Genomic DNA, 27,971 nt, shown 5'->3' on the forward strand with positions numbered 1-27,971 from the left:
TCATAGAAATTTTATTCATTGCTACCTTCGTCAGATTCAAGTTACTTCTGTGACCATTGTGGGTTTTTCTTACCGAGGGGTACCAACAATTTTGTCAACGTGTGTATTTACAGGCAGTTATGTAGCTGGTTCCTCTGAAAGAGTCAAAAGAACTATTAATGGTCCCCACAAGGTATTACAAACAAACATGCACACAGGTGATTAGATTCAGATGTTTTTGAGATACAATCTTAGTTGGACCACTAAATAACTCCATTGTAACCTGCTGTGGAAATGTTGACCTAATATTAGCATCTGTTTGCACAAATAGAATTGCCACAAGTTAGGTCTTTGTGTTAAAAAAATAAATATTGTTGAAATAAACCTTTAATGGAAGCCACCAAATCAAGAATTTATTGTCACAAGCACAGTTTTACACAAAATAATGGGTCACATTTACACAGTTTAATCAGGTCTAGAAGTCAATGTACAGTTTACTACCTAACCAACACGTACTAATAGTTAAATACACACTCACATTATACACAGTATCATTAAGACTTACACAAAAATGTACTCTGTGAATGTAAGATGAGTTGACATAAAAGTCACAATATTGAAAAAATAATAATTTTAGATCCTCAGCAAAAGATGTCTAAAGTTTATTCCATTTGTCAAGGACATGCAGTTCATCATGTAAACGTTACTTCACTGCAAGCAGTTATTCAGCCTTTTGGTGGATAAATATATAACAATAAATTAGAATCAAGCAGTGACAGCTGAAGACAGACATACTGCACACTGCTGGGCAGCAGGCCGGTGTGATGAACAGTTAGCGTCATGAAATGCACTTTAAGCAGTAACTCAGCAATGGTATACTAAAATTTCTTCATTTTTAAAATGCATTTAATCCTGCTATTGTTGCATGAAGTGTTTTCTAAAAATCAGGACATCACTACATAGGTTTACAGAGAGACGGAAACGGATTGTCTTCTCCTGCTGCTCTCTGCAGTCAGTGATCTTAACACGTTTTTTTTTTTTTCATTTTCCAACTCAAAGGGCTTTAGGTACAGACATACATTGAGAAAATAATGGTGACTGGACTTCGCACAGTCCAGTCACTCATCCCAGGTGAAAAGAGAAGAAGACTTTGAGATGAATTAGAGGATGACAAGGTTTGTTCCACCTGCTGCGGGAAGCAAGGACAAACAGACCGAAGAATAGTTTATACCCAGTAGCCATAAAAGCATTAAATGCCATCTAGTACTATTTATCTACTTATTTATCACCCACTTTCGTCATAGTCCATGTTATCTTTATTGTCATGTTATTACATGACAATAAAGATTATAGTTTATTACTGATTATTGTTTGTGACACTTGTTCAATCTGCATTAATTGGGATTTACTAGCCCAAGATCCAGTGGTCTTTAAAGTTTTACCTGTCTTGGCTGATTTTAATTTACTTTTAAAGCCTTTATAACGTAACGGCTGGGGCGTCTGACGTGCATCAAAACATCTGCTCATTATTTTCCCTAAACCAACCCAGAGAGGCTGTGACTGGTCCACGTTCTAGGCAACAATCTGTTCAATGCTGTTCTGTCTCTAAACAGTAAAACATAAAGGCAAAAACTACTTTATGTTGCTGCTTTTCTTCTGCGCTGCATTGCTAGTTCCTTTATTTTTGTATTGTAGTACAGCTTGTGGTGGTACAGTATTTCAAAACGGATGAGGAAAGATTCATTTATGATGTTGAAAACATAAGACCCACAATGTCGTCATTATAAAGAAAATGGCAAAAAAAATCTTTCCTTTCTCATGAGATCTGCTACTTGTCAGAAGTCTAATTAAAGTGAAGATATATAAAAGGAATTCTAATGTAGCGTTTTAACATTTTATAAAATATTTACATAGTGAACATATTGTAATATAGTAAATTCCTTTTGGTGCACTAAGTTTGTTTCTTATAGAAGGCTACGCTACCTGCCTTTTGTCAATTACAATTGACACAAATCGCAGATCTGTTCTGCGCATTCGCCTATAAAGATACGACTTCCTTCAGGTGAACTTTATTTAATTCAAAAATAAAAAAGCTGAAGAAAACTTTATACTGACCATAACTGAAAAAATGTTCTGCGGGTTCCTTGGTGGAGGTAGAAGTTTGGAATTCAACAGAGAATGAAAGAATTCCAACATTATTCCTATTTTTACTTCAAAGAATCTGTTGTAACCTTTATAAGATTTTACTGAACTATCCATCCATCCATCCATTTTCTGTATATCCTTGTCCCTAGTGGGGTCAGGAGGTGTGCTGGTGCCTATTTCCAAGCAGCGGCACCAGAATTACTGAACTAAAACAATCTAAATAGAAGAGGTTTTATTATAGATACATTCAATGAACAGGAACAGGATCTAATATCCAAAAAACATTCTAATTGTTTGGGTATTAGATCTCAATTGATTGGTGCAATATTAAAAAAAACAACTTGATGTTTTAGATTAGATGGACAGTTTGAAAGTAAAAATCATAGCATGTAGGAAGAGTTGGACATTTAAGGTAATACACAGTTTTCCATATTCCTCTTGTTCTTTAAGAAAACTAAAAATAAGTTCTCCTTCATTCAGTCTTAATGATGGTGATGAGCTCTGACAGATGTGTCTGTTCAGAATGCTGACAGAATGCATAGAGGACACACACAGCGACCTGAACATCAACATCCAATCACAAGAAAGGTTCGACTAACTAAGACTCTCCATTAAGCAGAATCCCTAGGGTGTGAGGGCATCCACCAGTTCATTCTTCAGGCCTTATAGATGGAGCATTATTTTGCTATGAGATAACAGTAATGAATGTCTTATGGAGATACGAGTAATGAATTACTATGACATTAACTTTTCTAAGGTGGCCGAGTGCTGCTCTTATTAAAAAAAAATTTGATGAAACATAAGAAACATAAGTCCATCGGTAGGTCGTAGAGGCAACCTTTACTCAGAGAAGGGTGGAAACATGCCGAGATCCGCAAAATCCTCAATGTTGTAGTTCGCTGTCCCCTGGGTGGGATCTCCAGCCATAGGCAGCATGTCCTACAGAGACATGGGGTCACAGGTCACATGTCTGTAAACAGGGGTCAACTGCTAAGTGCTTTGGGTTGTACCTGGAAGACCTCTGTCTGGCTGGGGTTGGCGTGTGAGTGCTGCTCCCCCGACTGCTGGGAATGATGCTGGTTCTGCCACTGGGACCAGACCTCACTGGGGCGACCCTGGAACTGGCCTCCACTTTGACCACCTTCTCCTGACACATCTGGAAACATCAACAGATTTATTGGTTCACAACTTATTTTTGTAATATTCTATTTAGCATTTAGAAATTCTTTAGCATCTTCCTTTCTGATTCTCAGACAAAGATCATTAATGTCACAGAGCATTAATAAATAAATTCCTTTTGGGATGGAAACCAAAAGGAATTGCTATAGAGGAAATTGATGCAAACTTCTGACTCTGAGTTTTATTTATTATTATATAAATCTCTGACAAATAAGAAATAATTGTGGTAATTCTAACTGAGCTGAAACAAGAGAAGCTTGATCATTTCAGAAAATGAGAAAAAGATAAACTTTTTTCCAACTGTGTAATAGAACTGTGTACTAGACACACATAGTTCCAATCTCAATAAATTCTTTGCCTAGTTAATGTGATACAGTTAGCTAAAGTGCTACTGTTAGTCATTAATAATTTGGATCTTAATATATTTCAGTGCGATGGTCCTACTGGTGTGGATATAACTTGTCATAGCAAACAAGAAAAATAAATCCTCTTACTTTATAGACTTTTCTTTGAATGCCATAAAAATGCCATAAGTTTAATGAGTTGCTTTAATAAATGCCTTATTAAATCATTAAATATTTTAAGCAGTTAGTTCAGATACAACTTTTTAGGGAAAGCTGTTAAATTAATGAAACAATGTAAACAGCCTCCAAGACACTAAGTGTTAGACTTACTGGGAACATAAAACATTTTTCCCCTCTGCCCCAATTCCCATTCTCCTCTGAGTTCTACAGTTTACAGAGAAATGTGCCTTGAATGCCATGCTCCCAAACCTCTTTCTATCCACCCTTCATTTTACCATTAGCCCTTTACCAGATAAATATACAGTTTCCAGTAGATTTTTATTTTGCTTTGACATGACACTAATAAAGACACATGGTGGTAAATGTAAAAAGGAAATCAATCGATGTCAGATCTTAATCTCTTTTAAAGGGAAGACTTTCAAGTATAAAACACAAAGGATACGTTTAATTTTTTAAAAGGTTTTATTGAGTGGTCAGACAGGAAAATAGGTAATGAGAGAGAAGGAAGGCATGTCCAGCCTGGCAAGGCCACCAGGCCGGGACTTGAACCTGTGACGGCTGCGTCAGTTGTGTTTTACCCCTGAGCCACCATTTCACCCTGAAGTACATGTTTATATACTGAAACATACCAGATGTTTAGTATTCTTGTTACATCGTCTATTACCTCTCTTCTAACCCTATTTAGTCGGATTACATTTACATTGTCAGATGTGCCAAAAACAACAGTAAGCTCCACTGACATGGTGGCCAGAGAGCAAGGCTTACCAAAGGCTGTGCTGCGATTTGTCAGGCCTGAGTAAGCATTTCCACTGGGCGAGGATGTTGCCGGAGACGATAGTGGACTGTAGGAGGCGGGGTCAGTCTGGTAGTTGTGGCCAGAACCGATACCAAACGGACTGGACTGGGATTTGCTGGGCTGGACACCAGAAAAACAGGTTAAACGGTCAGAGATGATTTAAAAAAAACACGTACTTAGTTTACAATTGCTGTTGGTACATTCCTGTTATGCATTCCTGAAATAAACAGGAATGTACCAGCATCTCACTGAGATGAGGAAACTTATGGATGTAATTTGTGATCATTGGAACAAACAAAACTGTCTGGACATTAAGTGAACATAGAAGACCAAGAAATAATAAAGCACATTTAACTAAACAAAAAATTGTTCCAAAGTAAAACATTTGATTAGCAAACAAGGTATTCACCTAGTGGCATAAAATAATTTTTCACTTTGGTTTTATCCTAAATTGAAATGCTCTCACAGCTCCCTCTGCCCTCTCTTCATACTTTTGCCCCTTTTCCACCGGCTCTACTTCAGCAGTCCCACTCTACTCGGCCTGACCTGGCTTCACTCTACTTCGGAGTGAACGTTTTTCCACAGACCCCGCTCGATCTGTAGCAGGCTTACGTCTCCTGGCGGTGGGTAGCGCACCTCCACCAGGTGCCATGTGCTTGTTACTATGCAACCTAACCAGTTTTTCCGAGACAAAAGAAGAAGAGCGAGCAGAGCTATTTCTTATAGCCTGATTGTGATTTTTCTGAGATTTCAAGAAAATGTGCAGAGAGGAATACTGCGTACGTAGCTGATCGCCTTGCAGCAGGAGGAAAGCTGTAGAAGCCGTTTATCCTTTACTGTGTTTATGGCCACCAGGTGGCGTATTTCATTTTGAGTTCTGAGTGTGTCTGAAGTGTGTGGGGTTATTTAAGGTCAAGTGTGATTCTGTTCAGATGTTGTTAATGGGAAGATTTATGCCGGATTCATATGGATCTATGGAAAATGGCAAGACAAAGGACATTGTTCTGATACTAAATGACTTTATTATGCTGACTTTATTATACTGCCGATTTTCAAAGTGAAAATCTGCAGTATGAATCTTATTTGAGCGCACGTAAAACCAGTGCCTACCAGGAACCAGTAGCCTAAAATATAGGACTTTAACCGCTTCATTTAGGTACAAAACTGCTTCGTTTGGAAGATCCACCGATCCGGCTGCATTTTGGTTCCATGAAGCCGTAAAGTAATCGCCGCAATGTAGCACGTTATTGGAGCCAGCTGGACAAAGTGAACGCAATGACGGAGGGTAACAAGGAGTTGGAATCTGTGCTACCGGGGCAAAGAAGAACCAGGCGTCACCTGGCATCAGAAACCAGAAACGCGGAGGAATGATTTGGACACCTGGCGTCGGAGAGCGAGTATGGTACAGCTACGGCTATTTATATCAGAATCCAGAACATCAACAAGAGGGTACAACAGTCGGGAACAAGAGGGTATCATTCTTGTTTGGCAAAGCCAGAGTAGCTCCTCTCAAACTTGTGTCTATTCCATGTTTAGAGCTCACAGCCGCCGTTAGACTGAATAACATGCTTCAGTCTCTGACTTCAGCTGCCATTGTAGAAGACCTGTTCTAGACTGACAGCACATTAGTTCTAAAGTATATAAAAAATTAAGACAAAAGGTTTCAAACTTTTGTTGAAACAATCATCAGGAATAACACAGACGTTGAACATTGGAGGTATGTACCTACATATTTAAAGCCTGCTCTAGGTTCCTAAATAATGAAGCCATAAACTTGACGCTCTCTGTCTTTCCCCTTCGGTCAATTTGATGATGAAACGACCAAAAACAAAGACCAGACTGGATCCTCTTGATAAAGTTAAACGGTTTACTTCAGAAATAAAAACGGTACAAATGTTTACACAAAAATAATAAGAGTAAACAAAAGAGATGAAAAAGAGTCTAAAGAGAGCGGTCACAAAGCTGTGTGGCTCCACTCCAACTGCCCAACTAATTCTCTCTAGCCACACCCTAAAATCCTTAACTGCAATTAGATATGCAAATTTACAAGAAGGCTTTAGTATAGTCCAATACTCTATTGCATACTAACAAATTAGTATGCAATAGAGATTTAACTAGTAATCATTTTTATCCAAATAAACAAATTATCATAAGAAATAGACATAATTTATCCTAAAGGTCTGAATGAACTAAAACTGAATTTAGGCTTCCACACCTGCCAATGATGCTTACCAGGGGTTTAAAGTTGACAGACGTTTTGAACCAAAAATGGATGGAATGTCCTAAATTTTTGTGGGAACCTGAAGATAAGTGGCCCAAGTTTCCAATGATTTCAGTATGACTACTGATGAGCACACTCCCTTGATCAATGCTATAATCATTAACTCAAATGCAACTTCTCAGACTGGCAAAAATTGCAGTCTGCAGTTGCTTGGTTCATCAAGCTAAAAGGAGTTCTGCTGAAACTGAAGGCCAGCTGAGTATACGGCCATCCCTGAGAACATTAAACTTCCTCGTATTCCAACAAAGGACCAGCACATCTCCGACCTTATCCACTGACATTTTCACTTACAGCTTGGTCATGGAGGTAGAAATTATGTCCTCTCAGCTGTAAGAAAATGTTGGATTACAAATGGAGTTTCTGCTGTGAAAAGGGTCATAACAACATGTTCATTCTGCAGGCTGTATGGAGAACAAACCAGTCAGCAACAGTCAACAACAGATGGCAAGCTTGCCAGAGGAATGGGTGGTCGCTGATCTATCACCATTCACAAATGTTGGTGTAGATCAGGGGTCTCAAACTCAATTTACTCGGGGGCCGCTAGAGGTAGAGTCTGGGTGAGGCTGGGCCGCATTCACACACACGGTCTCCTCAGTCGAACCTTTCTGATTGTCTATTACCATATTTGGCTGTAGTCAGGCGCTGTAACAGCCGTAATTGTGTAGTGTCTCTTTAAGATACTCTAGTATTGCTAATGATGTCAGAAGTATGCGCCACGGCTTCTCTGTAGAGAGCGTGGGAGAAACATGCTAGACGGACATGTTAGCTCCCTAACTTTTTAGTAATGTTGTTGTTTGGACGCTGCTCAATTTTCATGTCTGATAATATAGCAGCCGTTCAACCGGGCTTTGAAAGGTCGGTGAAGAGCGTATTCATTAAAGGACAACACTGTGGAATTCCCAGTACCAGTGTGGTTGTGAGTTTTTGACCGTCCTGACGAATCTGCCGCCTCCTCTCCTCCCTTAAACACAACCCAAGAGTTACAGCGCCTAACCTTAATTACGTTACACTGATCAGCAACTTCCGGGTCTAGACTGGATGCTGAAGCACGTGAAGCGGGAGCGGCCGCGGAAATTGCGCATGTACCACATGCAAATAATGACAAATAGAAAATGCAAATAGGCCCGGCCGATGTCCAGCCCCCGAGAGCAATATACTCCACCGTGATTGGTAAGTTCGTTCAGCTCCGCACACAACACTGAAAAGTGCCAATTATATCAAACTCGCGGGCCGCACTAATATTAAACTTTCATATTAAGGCGGGGGCCACAAACTATCGTCCCGAGAGCCGCGAGTTTGAGACCCCCGGTGTAGATTATATCAAAACAGCAGCTCCGGAAAGGTATTCTGACATCCTGCAAAGAAATTCAAGCAGAAACTTTCCACAAACTCACAAGTTCAATGGATGCAAGAATTGTGCAGGTGATATCAAAGAAGCGGTCCAATGTTAACATGTACTGTAACTCGGTCTGTTAAGATGTTTTTGATTGAAATAGCTTCTGATTTTAGTACATGTGACCACTTAATGCTGCACATCCTAAGAATGACCGTTTGCAGTTCTTTATAATCCATAAAATGTTTAGAAAATCTGCTGTGGATAATAATTTGGAACAGTGCATTTTGAGATTTTTATTTTTAAATAAATACTGTTCTCATGGGGAACTTTGCTCAGTAAAATTTGATTTATACTGTAATAGTTCATGACTTGAAAATTATACTGACCATCATTTGCATTGACCATTTAAGAAAATCTGGGAAAATATGACTTGCATAATAATTTAGCCATGCATTACACACGGTGCAATGTGAAACTTCTGTTAAAAATCAATATAACTATAGCAAGAAAGTCACTGAGTTGGCAACAGTGGGGTGAATATTGTTAACGGTAAACGTTCAGACATGACCTGGTGGGTCAGTCTTTCAGTCAGACCTCTCACTGTAGAGCAGAAGGTTTAAATATCTTCGTCAGCAAAGATTTTTAAACCTTTGCTGAATAAGATCAGGGGATAAGATGGGCTTCACATGTAAGTATGTAAGATCACTATCCCCCAAAATTAAGGAAATCAGCACCCAGAAATCGACTGGCTGATATACGTATCCTATGTTATACATGCATTGTATATAATGTAAACAGCCCTATTTACATAGTGGTAAATAGTGCCATGGAGGCTTGGGCCGGCCCTGACTGTGGCAGGTACTATGCTTCTAAAAAGAAATTTGAAAATCGGGTTTTCAAAAAGTACAGAGGGAGAGAAAAAAAGGTAAGATTTGTAACCCAGTTTTTCTCCGATAGGTGGGATTATCAACCATTCAGCATAGTTAGCTTAGCTACAGACTACTGTTTGCCTCCATTTCACTAGCATTTAATGAATTAAGGAAAAAAAATTACCAAGATTACCAAAAATTATCAAAGTACGTATTACCACACTTGACAACAGATGAGACAGTCAACAGTAGCTGTTTAGCTTAATAGTAGTTCAGGGAGGAAGTGGAGGAGATTGATACTGTCACGACATGCTGACAGCTTTAACAAGTGTGGAAAAAACATATTTTTTTATTAAAGTGAAATATGCAGCTTGAATAAAATTCAACTACATAGCATTTTTTGAGAAGTCTGAATTTCTTTATTTGTATTTTGCACGTTGCCTATAACTGTTGCTTGTGGGGAGACATTTCAGTAATAGAAAAAATTTAAGCAACCTACTTGCATACTGTATGCAGACTGTTTTTTTACTTTTGGTTTTATGTTTATTAATCCTATAAATTTAGTAAAATCTTCTTGAAATGACTCGAAATGCATAGTTTTGAGTAGATTTTATTTTAATTTCCGAGGCAACAGACCACACTAGGACTATGTCACTCCACAGCTGCTTGCGTCTCATTAATGTTAGCTGATGTTGGCAGGCATGATGTAGTCTTGAGATTCTGTTTCAAACTGAATATATACACCTCCGGAAAAAATGAAAAGTTTCTCTGATTTTACTCTTTATAAGTATGTGTTTGAGTAAAATGAACAGTGTTCTTTTATTCTGTAAATTACTGACAACATGTCTCTTAACTTTGTTTGTGAATGTACTGTAAGTAGTTAGATTTAGAAAACTGCACCAACGAATATCTTCTCATGGGTCTTAGCCCTGCTGGGGGCTAAGCACCTCTAAAGGTCAGATCCTAGAATCGCCCCGGCTGCGCAGAGATGCGCAACAAACAGGAGATTTAATTCAATGGTGCTAATGTGGCTTTAGTAGCTCTTCCATTTCGTGTCTGTTGAGTTTTTAATAAGAATTACAGAAACTGTTGTAGTTGCTCAAGTTTGAGGGACAAGTTTTTCAGATCTCAGTACGGCCGCGCGCAATAACTCTGGCTGACTAAGTAAACAAAGCATTTGATATGGTTTGGTGCACCTGACAGTAATGTCAAAATATTTGGTTTGCTGAATAATGCATGTTCACTTTTGGATGTCTTCATCGGTAATCTACAAAGTCAAATGTTAATGAAATACATATATAATATATTATATATAAAATAACACTATATTATGATATAGTGTTATTTCACTCTGTCAAAGGCTCCTCACATTTTTGGGAGGATTGTATTAAGACCTTGATGCCATACAAACTACAGTATGTACAATAATGTGTGGAGTGGGTATAAAAAAGAGACTTAATTGAGGAATATTCAAGTTGCCACTGAATATTGAAGTCCGATGCAAAGAAAAGCTGGCATCTCATTGTTCCACCGCTTGCTTGTAGCTTCCATCACTCCTGTGTTGCAGCGAGTTTGAAATTTTATGCCGTTTGTTTTTCTTCTCTTCTCTTTACTGCTATGTCTGACCACGCCCACGGCCTATCAGTTAATAGGAGCAAAGCTTGCGTCACCCACACAAGTAGGGCCGGCCCGGCTGGCCCTACTCCAAAAGCAGGAACCTAAAAATCAGGACTGGCCTCGAAAAATACTGGTGGAAACACTCACAAAGCAAGTCTAGAAGAGTGGAGCTGGGACCATTAGAGCCAGTGGAAAAGGGGCATTTCTTCCTGAAGCAGATACGGTTTAGTACTAGGCATTTGATGAAGATCAACTTTGTCTGGAGAAGACTTATTACCAAAAATCCACGGTATGTATTTGTGCGGTGTTACAGGGATAGTTTCTATTGTTCATTCATCTTACCAATGATTAATGAAAGACTTTCATAAGTCTAAATTATTTCACACGACAGTAGAACAAATGCTGATAATCCTAATAATATGTGGGAGATATGTAAACTCACAGTACTTTTTTAAGTTTTTTGCTGCAGGGTTTTAGTTGTGTTGAATAATTTTCTAAGTTATTGATGTGTCTGTGGCTCTCTGGGACGTTTTTGTATCATTAAATTGATCAGAGGACTGAAATTCTATCCAAAACACTTTATGTCTTTAGATGAGTTGAAGGAGAAAGTCATTGACTTGATCCAGGCTTTGACCTCACAGATGAGGCCAAATCTGTTATAAAGCATTACAACAGATTTGGATTAGTTAACTTGACAACAATCACACAGCTGATGCAAAGTCACCTCAGCCATGTGTTGTTTTTTTTCAAATGTCCGCTTTCACTCCATGTGCATTACCTGCCCAGTGAATGGGGGTCGGTTGCCTGACCAAGCTACCTGGCCTGTATTAAGTTGTCTAGAAATCTGAGCTAGATTCTGATTGGACGACCCTGAGGACTGGATGTCATTTACACCAGGAACATGGATCACAGAAGAGCTGTGAATAAAAACACAAAACCAGACAAAAAGTCAAATACAAAGCTTTTACTTTACAGATGTAAGCTGCCAGAATAGAACAAATCCACTAACTGAAGCGTACCTGAAGCTTTTGGCAGAGTGGCCCTGCTGGAAGGGAGAGCTCTGGGTGTAGAGAGGCTGTCCTCCTGCCGTAGAAGAGGGAACCATCATCTTCTTGTCTCCCGCTTTGGATAAATAAAAGCCCCAGTTACACATCAAAGCAGTCTATGTAAATAGGAAGTATGTGTGTGCGTGCGTGTATGTGTGTGAACCAGGTTTTTATATCCTGGTGTGGCTCTATTCCTGTCTACAATGAGGGGTTGTGGGTCCTCCTTGTCTTCCTCCTTGTGGGGACATTTTTTTGATCCCCATGAAGGTAAATGCTGTTTTACCTTCACATAAGTGTTACGTATGTGATGGTTAAGGTTAGGGTAAAGGTTAGGTTGTAGAAAATAAATGGAAGTCAATGTAAAGACCCCACAAGTCACAAAAACACAACTCTATCTCTGTGTGTGTGTGTGTGTGTGTGTGTGTGTGTGTGTGTGTGTGTGTGTGTGTGCGTGTGTGTGTTGCAGACATACAGCCAGATATGCTGGTGTACATTTCAGCAAAGCGTGGGTCTCTTTCCTGGGAGAAGAGAGTCTCTGTCTTATCAATGGTCTTCCCTGTATCGTGGACTCCACTGCTGACTCCTGCCACAGGCACCTGAAGGAACAGTTACATGTTATGTCAATTTCATTAAAAATAACATAAATACATGGTTACATGTAGTTATGTGCATGTAGGACATGTCCGAAATATTCTTCTCCATTCGCTAAATGGAGAACATTTATAGAACAAAGTTGCAGGTGTTCTTCTGCAGTGCAGACACCAACTAGTTTTAGAAAAGGACATTAGAAGATTTTGTGACCGCAGTTACTAAATTCTCTATTGAACAGTGGTACCAGTTTGAAGAGTCGGTGTACTTTTAATCACACCCTTTATGGATACGAATTAACAAGGGAGGAAATCCCATGTCATTATTAGGGACCTAAAAATTCATTCTTATTTTTTTCTTAGATGAATGACAGATTTAATTCGTTCTTTGTTTCTTTTGCCTTTTCATATTGCTATTGTTATAATACAAAGGTTTCTTTTATGATTTCTTTGGGGAGGGAGGGATCTGTGAAAATACACAATCCCAGGTTATGTGATTATGGACCTTGCCAAGCTCCGCCCACAACCGACCTAGAAAATCCCACGTGGCCGCAAGTCTCACAAACAAAGCCTCGCGGTGTGCTGTTTCTATATAAACAACATCTTCCACTTCGACTGATTCTCTGCAGTGTATTTCTGACTCGATTAGTGCATCATTTCTACCGGATTTTCACAATATATCAGCTACTACAATGGACAGAGGAACTAAGAAGTTCATGTCATCTTTTTTGGATGAGATCAAGGTGTTTGAGCCACGAGATGCCTCCAACATTGTGCACGTCACAGCAAAATGCTTTCACTCAATAAGGAAAAGGGCAGATCCACACACCCTCTGCATCAATATAGCTGTGGACAAGATCACTGATGCCTATAGTTCTTGCAAGGCTGGGTAAGTCAGGCATTCATCGTTTTGTAGGTTACTTTTGAAATCAGTGGATGATTCCTGTGGTTTGTTGGCAAATGTTTGAGTGTGCCTAGGTCTGATACTAGCACCAAGTTAGCCACTTGGTGCTAGAGTGGCTAACATGAGTAACATGAGTTTAGTCCAAAGACTTTTCTGCTAAAATAAAATCTTTAGTGTAAGTCAGATACAATACACATTGCATATTGATCTGTTTAGCTAACATAAGACTGAGTAGCTGACAGGCTTCAAGGTGTAGAAGTTGTATCAGTACTGCCATTATGCTGTACTTAGCTAACGGGAAGCGTGTGTTTGTGAGACAGCCACGCACTAGGTAGCCGCACTACCACATAGAATGGGCATCAGCCAATGAAAAGCGGCCCCTGTGGTAAGGTCCATTTTCATCTTGGCCTCAGAACATGAATGTTATCAAATAATGTAACATCACCTGATTAAATCCTAATAATTTCTAATTTCTAATAATATGTCATAGATTCAGGGCCCACAGTTTAAATGATTTCAAGTATCATTTGAAACCCACGAAAACAGGACTTCAAAAAATTAGAATACTCTGAAGAAATCACCCTAAACCACTTCTCAGTTTTTGTAGAAAAAAAAAAAGAAGAAAGACGTTAAAATTAAAATATTGTTTTTAAACATATCTTGGTTGGGAATCCCTTTGCCTGAATCACTGCCCCGATGCAATTGCCTGGGAGTTATGGAAGCCCAGATTTCCTTGATGCTTGCGGTCAGCTCTTCTTTGTTGTTGGGTCTGGTGCTCCTTATTTTCCTCTGGAGTAAACCCCATAGATTCTCAATGGGGTTTAGGTCCAGAGAATTGGCTGGCCAATCAAGTATGGGCATGGGCATCAAACCAGGTTTTGGTGCTTCTGGTGGAATGGACAGGGACCAGTTCCTGCTGGAAGATGAAATCTGCATCGCCATACAGGTCCTCAGCAGAAGGAACCACCAAATCCTCTAAAACATTCTGATATACTGTTGCAGTGACCTTGGGTTTAAGAAAGCAATTTACCAACACAATGTGCCCCAAATCATGACTGACTGTGGATATTTCATACTGGACCTCAAGCAGTTTGAGTTCAGTTCCTCACCCGTCCTCCTCTAAGTCCTTGGATCTTCATCACCGAATGAAAGGCACACTTTACTTTCACTGGAAAAGAGAACCTTTTCCAGTGAACCTTTTCCAGTGAACTGGGCCAAGGAGAAGAAGTCCAGCACTTCTTCTCCTTGGCCCAGTTGAGAAGCTTCCTACGTTGACTCAGGTTGAGAAGTGGCGTGACACGAGGAACCCGACAGTTGTAGCCCATCTCTTGGATGTGTTTGATTGTGGTGGTTTTTGAAGCTATGACTCCCGCCTCATTCAGTTCTTTCTGGATCTCTACCAGATTCTTGAATCTTCTTGGTTGTAGTCCATGGTCATCTCTTTGACTGGTGCATCTTCTCCTGCTACATTTTGCCCTTCCACTACACTTTCAATTCATAGACTTGGACAACAGTGACGTGTGGTCAGGGGAGGCAAGTGAGGCAGAGAAAAATAATATAGAGTGATAAGATAATTAGGTTCGAGCAGCTAAGAGATGTGAAGTCCTATTATAATCGTAGTGTTTATTATTATAAGGCCCGAGCAGCAAAGTGCTGCAAAGGTGTATTGTAATCATAGTGCTGATTATTATTCCGATTCCGCTTCCATCAAATGAATTGGCTTTTTGGAGTCAATTCAAAAACTCACCAAACTTCACCCAAAATTGTCCCCCAAACAAAATGTTCAAAGTCGGGTGTAATTGCAAGTGGGCGTAGCCAAACTGCTCCACAGCGCCCCCTAACTACTACGGTGAAACCGTAGGTCGTAGATATCTGAAACTCGGTACATAGGTAGAATCCCCCAAGTCAAGAAAAAAAGTCTCTTGGAAGTGCCCCCAGTTAGGTGGCCATTTTGGGTCAAAGGTCAAGTTGGGAGTCAATTCAGCAAGAATCCCGCCATCATGTTTCAGCTAAGAAAAGTATTCTACTTTTATTATCACTTTGAGGAAAACTTTCTGTAAAAAACCCGAGTGAAATAATGCCTTCAAAAGGATCCAAGACCATGATTAGACCGGATGAACAGTTTGTATTGCTCACGCAAGTTAAAGAGTTACTGAACCAGCAGAAGGAATTGCACACAGAGTTGCTTCAACAAAAACAGGACAATTTCTAAGGCTTTGTTAAAATCATTATGGACACTACTGTTAAGTAAAATAATTATTTACACTATTACTTTTACTAACCAGCTTATTCATCAAATTCTTACATTTTATCATATATATCTTAGTTATTAAAGGTGAAGTTGTTCTCCTGTTCAGAGCTGCACCTGCATCTTCCAGTTTCAGGAAATCGTTTAGACAGGAAGCACCGACCACATTCTGCAGAGTTTGCAGCTCGGTTCTCTCCAACAACTCATTTTATGTATAGACATCTAGCTGCTGACGAAGAAATAGTATTCATACCTCTGTGGCTTGAACTATTGAACTTAGGGGGCGAAATGAGAAACATCTATTGGAAATACATTTGTGCTGACTACTCTGTACAAAGGTGATTTGTGGTTAGTACAATGTCATGATGTCCCGCCTAAGATGTCTGTTTGACTGAAACTTCACCTACTGCCTCTTTCTTCTAAGAGGGTATTGATCGTTTAGCTTCCGGGAATTGTCTTGCTCCACCTAAATAAAATCTGACATTCTGTGTGGTGTAGTCAGAGTTGCTCTGACAGTGTTACTGATCAGTGCTCTCTCCGCTTGCAAGCGAAATAAAGCTGTTCTTTGTTCTCTAACTTTTGACTTTTGGTTTTCCCGAAATTCCCAGATTCCACAGTTTGGCGTCACGAACAGGATCCTTCAGGATTTGTCCGCACGGTGAAAACCGGGAGAGGGCTGATCACCGAAATCTGGAGCCCCTAAACAGGCTCCACGGTTTTTCCTCTATCTCCAAAACGGCCTATTTAAGAGAGGGAGGACTCCCCGGTTCTTTCCACCGGGCGGATCGATCGTGACAGGATCCAAAACAACCTGTACCAAGAAAGAACAAACCAGCAAAGGCATTAAGGTAAAAAACGGACTATCAGGGATAGATTCGTTTCAGAATTTTAATTTTAAAAACCTGAGGGTGGATTTTCCTGGGCTTAGGAAATCTACAATAGTGTTCAGAGTTGAGACTTAACTCTGAGGGAATTAATGTAGGTTATTTTTAAAAATAACTGAGGAAGGATCCTGTAGGTCATAGGAAATGACTGAGTTAAGTAGGTTATCTCTTTTAGAGTAACTGAGAGTAGGCTATTTTCTTAAATAACTGAGTAAAAGTAAAATAGGTTACTATTGGAAAATACAGTAACTGAGTGTAGGTTATTTTGTCTAAAATGACTGAGTATTGTTTAGAGAGTATCCAGATGATAACTGAGGATTTTCGTAGATTGTTCTAGACTTAGACAATCGAGGTTATTGTGCACATAGAGATATTTTAGGCCTAAAATATTCTCAGAGTAAGTTGTCTCAATGTAGACAACTGAGGGTAAAAATAAAGTTGCAACAAATATAGAATAGGAAATAAAATAAAAAGTAAATAAAAGTAAAAATAAATTAAAATAAAACAGAATGATAAAAAAATATTAATTATAATAATAATACTAAATAAAATAAAATAAAATAGAATAAAACTAAAAATAATTTACAATGAAATAGAAATAAGAATAACCTAAAATGGGAGGATTTTTCAATAGAGGTCAAAAAACTGAGGATTATATACCGCGCGGCCCAGAAATAGATCACATGGCAGAGGTTGTTATCAACATGTTTCACAGTGATTTTGGTTTTCCTTAAAAATGGCAGTTTTGAGGTAAACCACATTAGACAACTAGAACAAATGCTCCTAAATCAAAAGGCTAAGTTAATGCAACACACTCCAACACACACCTACAGGCATTACAATCACACAAAGAAGCATTCCAACTCTGGAAGAGAAAGACTCTGCCCAGAGATCAGGAACACCTGAGTGAGTTAATTTTCATTCAAAGAATAAAAAAGAAAAAACAACCAGAAAGAAAAACAACAGAAAAGGCTTAACCCTAAAAAATCTGTTTCTCTTCCTACATGCACAACACCGGCTGGATCTGGCTTGACTCTGGCGGCACCTGTCAACCTGACAAATCTGTTTGTGGCTCCGCTCTACCCTTCCCTGTTTGTCCCTGGAGTCCTCTGCCGCCATACAAGGCCCCCAAGAATAAGTCATAGACTATTATCAGCGCCTGCTAGAAATCTTCTCTAGCCATTCTGGACTGGAAGTTCCCAATTATGATTGGGTCAAGAAAAAGGAATACACAGCATTTGAAGTTGTTCTCAACGAAAAGTTCCTGGATGGCCTACGCCCTGACATCAAAGAGGGAATGAAATTCTCCTACATCGGCTGGGACATTACTCCCCGCATCAAAGACTTCATCATCCATGGCCAGCACAATGAGACACTGTGTAATGAGCACAGCGCAACAAAAAGGCCAAGGATAAGAGAGAGAAAAAGAATGGAAAATGCTTAACTGACCCTCATCCAGCATGTCACTGACAGGGCTCAGCATCCACAGAACTGTCATCCTCCACCAGTTGACCAGTATGGTGGGTCACCCTTACCAGATCCCTGCTTCGTTTGTGGACAGATTGGACATTGGGCTTGAGACTGCCCACAAAGACCCCAGGGCAGAGACAGAGGATGTAGAAACTACAACCAATGTCATCATGACCACAGTGGCCCCAGAGGGGGTGTTTTCAACAGCCAAAGAGGACATTATTCAACTGGACTTAGAGCCAGCCACTAGCCGGGTGCCGATGGATCAACCCAGTCCAGTGAACGCAAGTAGTCACACACACATACATAGGCCTGTCATGATAGCAAATTTTGCTGAGCGATTAATTGTCTCAAAAAATTATTGCGATAAACGATAATATTGTTTGAAGACCTTTTTACACTGATGTAATGGAAATGACGTAATAATGCATGTGATTTCCTGCCAAAGATAGATACACTTTATTTTCAAAAGAACACTTAACACTGGAACTGATAAACAAAATAAACAAAACAACCAAAAACAAAAACAAAATGGATTCTCAGTCTCCATTAACAAAAAATGTACTTGATAAAAACTAAACAACATAAAGCCAAAGTGGAAATAAATACTGCATTCAACCTAAAGACTGCAGATTATGAAGTCTGTATATTATGTTGCCCTTCAGTAATAATTAGATTTAAATGGAAAAGATGGGCACATCGACTACCTGATGCAATAGTTCACACTAACAACAATCTTAGAAAGTTGGTCTTTCTAAGATCGTGTGGTGTGTTATGGTAGATCGTTGTTGCCGCTCCGATCTAAATCAGGGTTTTTTCCCCGACTGGGATCGTTAACGCAGCCTGTTGAATGTGACAGGTAGCCAATCAGAAAGCGCGGATTCCCTCAGTGCTTTCTGAGGGGAAATTACGTCGGGGAATCCCAAACAGCTGACACGGCGCAACCCGAAGTCCAGCGGACATTGGAGATGATATGTGGAAACAACATTAATGTTTATTGAACATGCAAAGAATATAGAAATGACAAGGGGAGGAGTTGGAGCGAAATTGCTACCGCAGTTGATAAACCCGGTAACTTTTCAGCTGTTCTTCGTTAACGTGACGTAAATAGGTTATAATGATTTTCATTCAGTCAGGACTTTACGCTGACACTAGCCACATGCATTGCAGGTAGATTGTAGTAAAGCACTGATTAATGCCTGGTTTTAAAATTAGTTCACTGGACTTGTAGCCATTATTTTGTGCCCATTGTTGGACACCACACGGCAGGACCGAACCCGATCGAACCTTTATACCTAGGATTTCTGTCGGCTAATATGTGGTCTCAGGTTTTGAAAATGGGCCGACAATCCGCCGACAGCTCTAAGATCCTGTAGTGTGCGCTGGGCTTTACACTAAGGAAATTAGGAAGGGAGGAGTCAGTGGAGAACACCGGAGCAGAGCCCTTTTTCATTCAGTGTCATTAACAGAAAGAGAAAAAGGCCGGAAGAGACGATGACGTCGATAGTTTTAATTTATCGTACGATTAATTGATTTATCGTTTATCGCGACAGGCCTACACATACATATGCTGGATCCACACTATATGTCTCCTCATTGTATGCATTTTTCTGAACAGTGAGGTTTTTTTGGGGGTTTTTTTTTAATGATGATGAGTCATTTCCACATGTCTCCCTGGCTAAAGACCACCTGATAAGTGGAAATCACCCGGCCCCTTGGCTAGAGCACCTATTGCTTTAGCTAAATCCATACACCATTCTATTTTAGAATCCCACCAGAAAACACTTATTGTAGTGGATTTAGCTAATGCAATTCTTTGTTTGTTGTTGTTTTCTGTTCATCCAGATAATCAGTTCTAGTTTGCTTTTCAGTTTAATAGTTTAATGGCAGATCATATACTTTTACTAGGTTGTGTCAGGGCTATTGTGAATCACCTATCATTTCCATTTTCTTTTGAATGATAATTTATCAGCTTTGTCTCTACATTCCAGCTGTGCTCTGTTGCAATATGTTGATAACTTCAGCCCCTGAGGTAGAACTCTGCAAATCTTAAAGTTTGAAATTGCTCCATTAAAACAAAATTGCAGTTTGTGCAAACCATGTGTGATTTTTCTGGGATCTCTAAACAAGGGAGAACTATTTCTGAAAAGCGTGTTTCAGCAATAAGTTCAGCTGTTCCTCGCATAAACACAAACCAAAAAGAGTTGATGTTTTTATTTAGGACTGTGTAGTTACTGTAGGCATTTTATTCAAAATTATGCTGTGTTTGAGAAACCTCTTAGAGATAAATGTCATAAAAAAGGGTTATTAATGAGCTCAAAGGTTACATGGACTGCTGCAGCCTTAACATTATTTGAAGTGCTCTAAAACAATTGCAAGCAGCACCCACTCTGGGAATTCCCAATCCAACTTGTCCGTGTACACAGACAGTGGATGAGTGAGGTGGCTGTATGACGTCAGTATTGCTCCAAAAACACGGTGACAGATTGAAACCAATCGCCTATATTTTCATCCAAATTGGATGCTGTAACAGCTGGTCGGTTTCCACTATTTGAGCAGAATGGTAACCACAGAAAAAGCTGTTTTAGCATCCCGAGACATTGTGGGTTATTCTGATCTGAATCTATTCGTTCACCCACGCTGTCACTCTCATTCTAGATGAGCAGAGGACTGCGCATCTGTCAACTGCCAGATAGCTGCGTTATTACATTGCACTTTTAGACTTTTAGATAACAAATGCTGTACAGTTTTAATATCCAGCTACTCTTTTGCCAATGCCTGAGGAAAGCCAACCTCATAACTGCGTTGCTGAATTGGACGTCCTATGTTACCCCAGACCTGATCTGAAGCAGGAACCACTCTCAGATGAAGAATTGAGTGGTTACGCTGTTGTCACTCCTTCCGGTGTGCTTGAAGCTGCACCCTTACCACAGCTCTCAGCTCAAGCTTGTGAGTTGATTGCCTTAACACATGTATGTGTTTTATCTAAGGATCAAAAAGTGACCATTTTGCATCACAAATTCATTTTTGACATTTTGGATACTGTAATACTGCCATCATCTGTGGCCATTATTAAATGTGCCACTACCCCACTCGCTGCTAAAAGTTCCAACACCACCTGACCTACCTCATCTATTAACTGATCTACCTCGTTTGTCATTATCCGATCTTCATGCAACCCCTCATGTACAATCTATCTGTAAACAACATGGTGCCGTGCTAAAAGACTCTGTTTGAATTGGCCCTTATGACAATCCCTGCCTTCCTGAAACATTTTTCCGACCTTTCTGTGTTGTGACGCAGGGTGTTGATCCCCTTGCGTCACAAGGAGGGAAGAAATGAATAAATTATGGTACAGTAAAATTTTCTATGGTTTACAGTAAAACCATTTTTGTGAAAACTGTGATTTGTGCTCAAAATAACGTTTCAAAAGGTGCACACCAGCCAACTGCAGCAACATTTCAGCATGCTATGATAGTTTTATTGAACTAACCCCATGTGACAAGAAAAATATTGTTTGGTGATGGTTGACATGTTTTTTAAAAATGAGTTGAAACGTTCTCAGTTCAAACAGCAGACGGCTCCAAAGTAGCAAAGATTCTCTCTCCAGGTAATTTGCCGCTGGGGAGTGCCCATGGTAAACATTTTGCAAATCAAATTCTTACTGAACTGTCTAAAATGTTGAATCTGGATCTAATAAAACATTGTTTTAAGGAAGAAACAGGTCTGAACTGGGTACAGACCAATTGCAATGTATATGAGAATGAGACGTCGTCAGAGAAAAATAACCCCAACCTTTTGAAATCCTTTTTGCAGGTTTTGTCCCAAATTTAGGCCCGGGACCTCCTTGCAGTTCTGGAAAAGATTTAACCACCTGTGATGACTAATTACTACATTTCTCTAACAGATAAACTAAAAACCACCAGACAGCAGGCACAAGGAGACCAGCCTGCCCCCAGCTATTAAACCACTGCATGAAATACAGCCAGGAGATTTTTTTGTTTATTAAATTATATTTATTATAGGAGAAAGAACTGGCGATTCCACCGGTGGCTAGGACCGTTCCAGACCGTTCCAGGTGTTGATGAGAGGCCTACCTAGGCCCATGCCAGCCACTGTAAGAAGTGCTCAGGAGACATCCCAGGGGCTTACAAAGAAGCGTCCAACTAAGCATCTCTGAAATAACAGAGTTGCCGACTTTCAGCACTCAGTAGCTTCTATCTGAGAAAGATGTCAGGAAGAAGGAGGTCCCTGGAGCTGGAGCTGGAGGAGGAACCCAACCTTTTTCCTCGAAGTAGTCCCTGGCCATAGAGGACTGGGATGTATTAACAAAATACATCCTTCGATTTGCCATCACAATCTATGCCATGCTCATGTATTGAGCACCACGGATTCAATTGAAGAGTGTATGTTGTTTTGCTGTATTCTGTGGCGGAATAAATGGACACATTTATTCTAGCAGTAACAGTGTCTAGTCTCATTATTTGCCGCCGATCACCTCCAATCCTGTTTAAAATTTCATAAAACAACCCACTACATTTTTCCCTGATTTGTGAACAAGACGTTAACATACTTAAACTCCACTTGGGGCAGGAGCTCTTTCTTGACCCTGACAATAATGAGTATATACAGAACGGTGTCAATAGGTAACCTTGACTGAGTCCACCTCTCACTGGATTGTGTCCAACTTACTGCTCTCAATGTAGGCCCGGCCCTGACACTGGTCCTACTGGGACTTACAGCCTATATCAGTACCCGACCCCTTGATATGGGTCTAGTATCCCATATTCTCGAAGTACCCCCCACATCCTTCTGAATGTGTAGAGTAGGTCCAGTGTTCCATAGCCAGCACAACACACCGCTCCTTCGGAATCTAAGGCTTGACTTTCCAGAAGACCCTCTGTTAGAAAAATTATCTAAGTCCATTTACTTGTGAGTTTATTTGAAAGGTTATGTTTTCATATTATTATTCTGTTTGTTGTTTACTTGACTTCTTTCCTTCCGTGATACACTTTTAACTATTTTTAGGATGTTTGCCTGGAGGCTAGAGACGTTTGCACATTCCTGTGTTGTCAGCTTTCTGTGGGGCTGGTTGGTTGCGGTCAGCCTTGTGCCCTTGTAAGAGCATGTCCACAGAAGGTTCCAGAACATCCTGTAGTAAAGGTCATTGGTCAATTCTTTGTGTGACTATGTGAAAAAGCCCAACCTCCTTCCTTGTAAACATAATAAAGGCAGTGGGGACAAAAGAGCCAACGGAGTTGATCACAGACAGTGTTTGACGGCGGTTCTCCGCGTCTGATTCGGCTCCCCTCTTCTGCAGAAAAGTAATTTGTGTCTCTGGTTGATTCTTTGCAGGTTAGGACAAAAAATAAACCTATCACCCTCCTCTCCAGAACCCCTGACTAGACCCACAGGCCAAAAAGACCCAGTAGGACTCCTTCAGCTTGAAGGCAGGTGTCCATAAGCGGGTTTGAGAGTTGATGCTACAACAGTTACTAACCACCTCACAACTGAAATACAACGCTGGGAATTATCAACAATTTTGGACCTTCTCATTTAGAAACTTAAGCCTTAGTTCAGGGTAAATCCTGAAGGTAATGTCCCCCTTTTTAGGGTCATTTTCTAGTACAAATTTATAACATTTACTATGTCACTTCTGAATTAGTTTAAAGCACCTGTTCATGTAGACGTCCATGAAATCAGCAACACTGCATTTATACTCAAGTTATGGAACAGTTTTAAAAAAGGGGATTACCTGGGATAGATCATAAGCTGTGATTCCATCTCTCTGATGAACCTCTAACTCTGCCTGTTGCTGTTGCAGTTGCCTGAAAAAGCCAGGAGACACAATCAGCTTCTCATTCAACATCCCAAACATCTGCGAGAGTTCATATCTGAAACAATGCTTATAAACCATTGGTTTGATGTTGTATGTGTTGCTGTAATGCATTACAGGTCATACCTCAATAAACTAACATGTAACTTCTTCATGCATGATTCAGATGAGTGACACCAAGATTGAATCTCTTCAGGAAATAAATTATTGCACATCCCAACTGCACGAGTAGAGAGCAGGTAGCACCCCTGGCTAACTTTCAAGGCACTTCATTTAACAGAAGACTTTGTTAAAACCAGTGAAACATCTTTAAGACCAGAGAGTGAACATTTTCACAGAATACACAAATACATATTATTGTATCTAAAAAAAACTTATGTCATAGTCCGACCTGGAGAAGGCCTTTTCTTTAGGTCACTACGTAGTAATCTAAAACAAACCTTATTTTAGTAGCAGCTTCACAAAATGAAATATAAGGCTCTGGAACAGAGGGTTTGGAAAGAGGGGCTTGCCTAAGCTGCCACCGATCCTGATAAGAGATTTGATTTTTCTTCGATAAAGTTCTTGTTTAGTGATTTCAGAATTAAGAGATCCAGACTTTTAGCAGAGTTTAAATGAAAGTAATAAACAGAATGTAAAATAACTTACTTGACGTTGGTATTGGTGCAGATTATGTACTCTATCTCGTCAGAGTAGGGGTTCTGGAAGGTGAAACTACTGGTTCTGATCAGCATCCACTCTCTGTTTTTCAATCGGAAACGATACATGACAGACAGCACCTGTCCCTTCAGTTTCACTACCTGCAGAGGAGCAAACATACTTAAGTGCAGTATTGTTTAATTTACTGACTAAAGAAACATATCATTTGACACAGTCTTTGATCTCAGTCTTTTGATGACTGTTGTTATTAACTCACTGTTTTTGGCATCACAAACCAGGAATAAGAACATCTCATTATTATTTTTTTTTAATTTATTTTACTATTAATAAAGTACACACTGACCTGACCATTATATTTTCCTAACATATTAAGAATTAGATAGCAAAAGGTGCTTAATGTAAGTTTTCTTTGCATAATTTAAACCCAGTTAACCTAAAACTGCCACTTGAGACGTTTTAGGTAGAACATATTTACAAAGAGGGTTTTTCACATTAAGTGCAAAATGTATATTTTTTTAAGTTTTGGCTTAATAACTGCTCTGAATATGTTCTTTCAGCAAAATGCCTTTTTTGAGTCCTTGTACTCCAGTTAATTATTTGATCACTAAATTAATGGACAATTACTTCAGTAATAAATTCCTTACCTTTAATCTCAATTGTTTCAGCCCTACTATCTTTGTACACATCCTTTACTATCCTCACATATTTTCCCGTCACCTCTGACTTCCTCATTCAGTTAACACACTTCCTCTGTAGGCTCACTGTAGGCTCACTATTATATGCTTTGTCAAGGTTCACAAAATGCAGCTCATTCAGACCTGTGTACATCTTTACATGAACTCTAAGAGCAAGAATTGGACCATTGGTGTGCTATCTACGTATGACTAGACTAGATTGGAAAAAATAGAAATATCCTTTCTTGTCATACAGTGGAAAAATTCAAAGAAAACTGCTGTTCATTGGTTGGAACATCTCGTTTCACTTCAACCACACTTTCCCAAAATACAAACTCAATTCCAATGAAGTTGTGGCTTTGTGTAAAACATACATAAAAATGTAATATGATGACTTGTCAATCCTTTTCAACCTTTTTTCAATTTAATACAATTTAATACTACAAAGGATATTTAACATTCAAACAGATAAACTTTATCGTCTCTTTGGCAAATATTCACTTATTTGGGTTTTGATTACTAAAACACCTTCCAAAAAAGTTGAAACAGGAGCAACAAAAGACTGGGAAAGTTGTGGAATACAGTGAACCCTTGTTTTTCGTGGGGGTTAGGGTCCAAAAAGAACCCATGATAGGCAAAATCCGTGAAGTAGTTACCTTTATTTTTTATAATTATTATACAGCATAATTAAATACTCTACATTGAAACCAAAGAACAAAAACTGTTTTCAGGCCTAAGCATTTTTTTAAACAAATAGAACGCTTTCTTACAAATAACTACAGTAAAATAATCATTTTAGTCATCAATACAAAGTACAGTAGGACAAACTGTGACTCGCGTATTTCACTGTTCCTCTGACTGTGACGCTGCGGCCTCACTCAGCTCTCTAGTGTCTTTTTCTTCTGAAGACTGTGGTGCAGGTGTGTTTTTTCGAGAGAAGAACATAGTTATCGGTAGTTGTTGTCGCTCTTTTTTTCTTCTGGGCAAAAATATTTGCCAAAATTTGCCAAGCTGTATTATGTATATTTAAATACCGTAACGTTATTGGCACACAGGTAGAGAAGAAGCGCGGAGGCTGTTTAGCTAATCAGGACGCAGAGCACAATGCACTGTGAAAAAAAAAACGGCACAAAAATCTCCGCGACGCAGCGAGGCCCTGAAAGGTGAACCGCGTTATAGCGAGGGTTCACTGTATTCAAAATTCACTTATTTGGAACATTCCACAGGTGCACAAGTTAATTGGAAAGAGTATGGGAGAATTTCACTGTCATAAGTCCAGAGCACATATTTTGGTTTCAAAGATATGAAATCAGGATTTCATCTTCTCAAAACTTGTAATGCTTGCACTGAAAACCTCTGCTCTCTTACAAATATTCCCTGTGCTTTCTCAAACCTTTCTACTCGCACTCAGATTTTCTCCTTGTGAGCAAAACTTCTCTCTGTACCGATTAACTCTCCGCTCTCTACTGACCTGCAGTAGAGAGCGGCAAGACACTCTCTCTTGAAAGAAAAAAGTACTGTCACCTGGCAACATTCCAGCCAATAGAATGAAAATGTTAATAACGGGATTCAGCCCCGTTATGAAGCCTAACCAAGTTTTGTAAATATTAATCAATTTTAATTACTCCCTAAAATTGATTTATATTACTGTATATGACACAAGAGCGCTGCCTTAGAAATAAAACAATATTATATATATTATTATAAAATTATATGTTATAACTTTCACAATTGGTGGCAAAGACAATTATTTATATGTAATTCTTTCATTTTATCAAAAGTAAGATACTTTTGATAAATGTCAAAATAAAGGAATTGCACAAACATGTCAAAAGTAACACAGAAACATACAGAGAGAATCCAAATCTCCCATTTTTGTTTTGAATGTAAAAAATTATGTTGTGTCACTAAAACTGTAATATAGCAAAATGATTAGCATGGCGACAAGGCCTGTCCGAATTCAAAGGCTCCCCCAGTACTGGGAGAAAGGCTGCATTTGAGTCAGGATAGATCTACTAGCAATAGGGAATTTATAACATGACTTAATCAGTCTATATATAGCATTTTCACAGTTCAGAAATGATTCATTCCGAATTTGCTGCTGGAGCTGATGTTTGTTTTCCAACTACAGTCATATATAATCTATAGGGGTGCTCAATTACGATCGAGGAAAGGTTTTGAGTTGATCTCAGCAGTAGGTGACAAACTGAACGCCGCCAGGATGCTGAGACCAGCACGTCCTCTGATCACTAAGATCCAAAACACTTTAAGGAAAAAAAATCAACAAACGTGTTCAAACCCAACAAAACCCAACGAAATAAATAATCTCAGTAATTATTGTTTCAACTAGGTCTTGCGCCATTCTGTGCGTTTCGATTCCATTACCAAAATAAAAAAGGGACTCAAAGACCGACTGAACGAGTTTAAATCAGCTAATCAACCACCGCTGTGTTCAGGGGAGCGCTTCTTAACAACCGCAAAATAAATATCAAGCTTGAAGGCCTAATTTCGTAATGAACTGAATGTTATGTTTTTAACGTAATCTCTGCATCTTTTAAAAAAGTAGATCTTGGTCTAAAGAAGTTTGGGCACGTGAGTGTTAATGGAAAGTTAATATATTTCAGTAACTCGGCTCTCAGATAAACCCTATATAGAGTAATTATTACACAGACCATTCAAAGCTTTTATTTAAGTTAATGATGATTTCTTAGTAAGTTAATGCAAACATATTGAGGATTAGAATATTACATCAGCAGTGAAAAATATGTTTATTACCTGCTTTAATGTCATTTTCAAAACGTACTTTTAATCCAGTAAGCCTCTTTGAAACTCATTCTAATTTATCAAATATGACTATTATGAAACAACTTTTTTTTTTTTTTAAAGTACAGCTTGCTGGCACCACATATTAATTAAGGTTTCTGTCATGTATGTTT

At 39.2% G+C, this 27,971-nt stretch overlaps 1 protein-coding gene and 1 long non-coding RNA gene across 3 annotated transcripts in view; one reads left to right on the forward strand and one right to left on the reverse strand.

Moving 5' to 3' along the window:
* Positions 1-365: 365 nt before the first annotated feature.
* arnt2 (aryl-hydrocarbon receptor nuclear translocator 2) overlaps positions 366-27,971 on the reverse strand; it is a 79,622-nt gene continuing 52,016 nt past the window's right edge. Inside the window, exons 12-19 of one of the 2 annotated variants that reach the window (XM_028014865.1) lie at positions 24,350-24,501; positions 23,621-23,693; positions 12,245-12,368; positions 11,746-11,848; positions 11,505-11,643; positions 4,593-4,743; positions 3,135-3,280; positions 366-3,063 (exon numbers count right to left, since the gene is read on the reverse strand). In XM_028014865.1, coding sequence (XP_027870666.1) covers positions 2,965-3,063; positions 3,135-3,280; positions 4,593-4,743; positions 11,505-11,643; positions 11,746-11,848; positions 12,245-12,368; positions 23,621-23,693; positions 24,350-24,501 — 987 coding nt within the window. In that variant the 3' untranslated portion in view covers positions 366-2,964. The remainder of the gene's footprint in view (positions 3,064-3,134; positions 3,281-4,592; positions 4,744-11,504; positions 11,644-11,745; positions 11,849-12,244; positions 12,369-23,620; positions 23,694-24,349; positions 24,502-27,971) is intronic. The other variant, XM_028014867.1, reaches the window with a different exon arrangement.
* Positions 12,375-22,326, forward strand: LOC114143149 (uncharacterized). The gene is made up of 2 exons (XR_003595177.1): positions 12,375-16,359; positions 21,891-22,326. It is a non-coding gene; the product is annotated as an uncharacterized LOC114143149 (long non-coding RNA).

This window comes from Xiphophorus couchianus, chromosome 4, assembly GCF_001444195.1.
Source record: "Xiphophorus couchianus chromosome 4, X_couchianus-1.0, whole genome shotgun sequence".
In the NCBI taxonomy this organism is placed as follows: domain Eukaryota; kingdom Metazoa; phylum Chordata; class Actinopteri; order Cyprinodontiformes; family Poeciliidae; genus Xiphophorus; species Xiphophorus couchianus.